A 3126-nucleotide genomic window follows, 5' to 3' on the forward strand; every position below is an offset into this window, starting at 1 on the left:
TAGGTTTTCTTAGGTTTCTTAGGTTTCTTTAAGTTATTCTTAGGTTTTTTAGGTTTCTTAGGTTTCTTAGGTTTCTTAGGTTTCTTTAAGTTATTCTTAGGTTATTCAGTCAGAGTCAGAGTCAAAGTTTGGACGGTCAGAGTCAGACTTTGAGTAGTCAGAGTCAGAGTTTGAGCGGTCAGAGTCTGAGTCAGAGTCAGAGCTTGAGCGCGGGCCTTACGTTACAGCGTAACAACATTCGATCGCTATCCGACTGTCTAGCAACTGCAACACCAACCAGAGAAAATGCTGCAGCTGTCTCTCGCACTGTCTGCTGTTATGTGGCGTGGCGCAGGACCCTACCACGTGCAATTTATCAGGCATTTATCCGCGTGAAGAAAACATTTTTTTATCGCTAACTGAAGCGTGAGGATGGACCGCGGAGGGAATGGGACGCGATGCGGACTGGATAGCGGCCGACGGCTCAGCACCCCCCGCGCTGGACGACGGCGAGCTGGGGGTGGTCCCGGAGGTGCGGGAGGACCTGCCGACGGATGCCGGGAATTTATCCCTGAGTTTTCTGGCGGGGAAGTACGAGGAGCTGGCGCAGAAAGTGTACGACGACGGCGGTAGGTCGTAGTTCGTACAAAACGCACGCCTGAGCAGTGAGCACCGCAACGTGTAATTTATTGCATTACTCTGATTACTGGCACTGCTGTAAAATAATCATTCAGATAATAAAATTCATCAACACACTTAAATCATGTAAACACAAGGGGAAATAATAAATAATCACTTTAATTTAATTGATTTAAAATCTGACGTAAATAAATAAATTATTTTAGATATTATAATTTAAAATTTTGAATATTATAATAATTACAGTACGATATATTAGTGATAATTTTGTTCTTGAGGGTTTTGTTTAGCATTGAGTGCGCATTGGGTACTTTCGAAATTCATTCGCAACGTCCCCGTCGTTGTACAGGCTTGATGGAAATGGCACCGTTGCAGATAAAAATGCCGGGATTTAAATCCGTACGAGTATAATCCGTAACATAAGTAACGTGGTGTTGGAAAGCCCGCGGTATCGGTGTGGGGTATCGTAGTGGAGTGGCTGTGCTCGTAACAATTCTTCGTTCTAGCCCATGTTGCAGTTACTCTTGTTACAATACTCGTACTCTAGTGTGGAAAAAATGTGTTTTTAATTATTCTTTCCGACGTAGTTTTTCATATCAAAATTTTTTATTTATTCGATAAAAGCTGTATATGGTAATCTGATAATATGTAACATTATTATTTATCCGTGGCCAGTGTGTTTTTTTTTATAATAATTTTTGAAGCTTCCGCACGAGACGCGGTGCGCTTGTACACAAATGACAAATCCGAAAATTATTACTTATTACTCGTACAGAACACAAATCAGCGCCACGGTCGGGTAAAAAATTAAAAGAAAATACAATGGAAATAAAAATCATGGCGTCGGTTGTGGTGGAAAAATTCAGGGTGTGTGATTTCGCTATGATCCCGCCAACCAACGACAAGATGGCGATTTCGACGGAATTGTGTCTGGAGGTGTTCTCGCACCTGAACACCGTGGCGCAGATGCGGCTGTGCACGGTCTGTGCAGCGTGGAACGCGATGCTGGAGGAGCCGGTGGTGAGCGGCCGCATCACGCTGGGCGCGTACTTTTACACGGGCAACAAGTGGCGATTCAGCCATTTCATATCCCTGGCCACGCTGTACAAATGCCTACAAGCAGGCACGCAGCACGTGACGATGGCGCATTTCGGGTCACTGGACATGCCGGAGAGGAACGCCGCCATCGACTACCTGACGATGATGTGCGAGATGATCCACTGCCTGGCGCAACAGCGACCCGGCGTCCGTCTGCGCAGTCTGCACATGGACACCTTTAACTTCGAACTGGCAATCCATTCGGCTTTGGAAAGCGCCGCCGTAAGCGAGTGCGTCCTGCACCAGGCGGATCGGTCGACGGTTCGGCCGGCGGTGGACTGGGATTTGGAATCTCTGCAGAATTTCATCGCCGTCTGCAGCCGTCTGCCGTGCCACACGCTCCTCATGACCAACTGCGACGTCCATTTGAGCTGCGCGTTCTTCTTTCGCGGTTGGAGGTATACGTTCGCTGTCTCGGTAGGAATTGCCGCAGCGCGACTGCCGATTGATGCGGATTTCGGCTGCGCGTTGTGGGATGCGTTGGACGCGTGGCTGCCGGTGCCGGATGAGGAGAAAGTGGCGGAGCTCTTGGAGCTGTTGAAAGGGGATCCGGGTGTCGAGGTGAAATTGAAGCAGGTCGTCTGCAAGGTACAATCCGCTCGTACGGGTGGCACGAACATTTGTCTCTTTCTGGCTGTCCAACGTACTGCGCTATGGTCATCTTGCAGGTGTTGTGCGCGCTGCACGCGGCCGATCCGCGTCCCTCGTACTACCGCGGGAAGCAGTGGTGCTTGGAGGGTCTTCAAGGTTTACAGGTGGAGAAGTTGTCGCGCATCGCCCGTCATTTCCTCGTCCAGCTAGAAACACTGACGGCCAAGACGGGCTCGGAAGCCATGCAAGCCTGACCGTTTTTTTTACGCTTTTGCTGTCATTCGCATTGTGCCCCTTTTTCCTGGGACACCCTTTTGCTGTTAATCGTGCTGTTCATGATATAGATATGTGGGAGCTAAATTTGCTGCATCTCTTATTACTCGAACTGTCGTACATACTTTTCCTAATAAGTGTGTGCTTTTGTGGCGTCAGCCATTCTTTTTCTTTTTCGGATAAGAAACTCCCAGCTTTACATGGGATTTGGGATCAATATTCTATTGAGAAATTTGCTCGTAGTGACATCAGTGTAGCTGATTGGTAGACTGGAGTCCGTATTAAATCCGTTTCTGGGACTTGAGTTTGGGATGCTTATAGCGGACCTCATCAGAAATTTATCAACCGATACTTTCTGTGAACTGTTTTTGAACCTATCGAGGCAACGAGATTTTACCAAAACTTTTACCTGCAGTACATGTATTGCCTGCCATGATAGTACACAAGCTTGCAAAGGTCACCCCCCCCTTCACAGTACCAGTCGCACTGCAAAAGGTTTCCCAGTTTGTCTCTCTTTTCCACTGCTCTCTTCTCCTCAGTCGCCTC

General features: G+C 47.9%; 1 protein-coding gene across 1 annotated transcript; it reads left to right on the plus strand.

Annotated features, from left to right (window-relative positions):
* The first annotated feature begins 603 nt into the window (after positions 1-603).
* Positions 604-2879, plus strand: LOC129598386 (uncharacterized). The gene is made up of 2 exons (XM_055496265.1): positions 604-2304; positions 2385-2879. Exons 1-2 carry the CDS (start codon positions 1441-1443, stop codon positions 2559-2561), a joined length of 1041 nt encoding a protein of 346 aa, XP_055352240.1. The 5' UTR covers positions 604-1440; the 3' UTR covers positions 2562-2879.
* Positions 2880-3126: the final 247 nt, after the last annotated feature.

Source organism: Paramacrobiotus metropolitanus, unplaced genomic scaffold (assembly GCF_019649055.1).
Source record: "Paramacrobiotus metropolitanus isolate TYO unplaced genomic scaffold, Prichtersi_v1.0 Parri_scaffold0000121, whole genome shotgun sequence".
Lineage (NCBI taxonomy): Eukaryota > Metazoa > Tardigrada > Eutardigrada > Parachela > Macrobiotidae > Paramacrobiotus > Paramacrobiotus metropolitanus.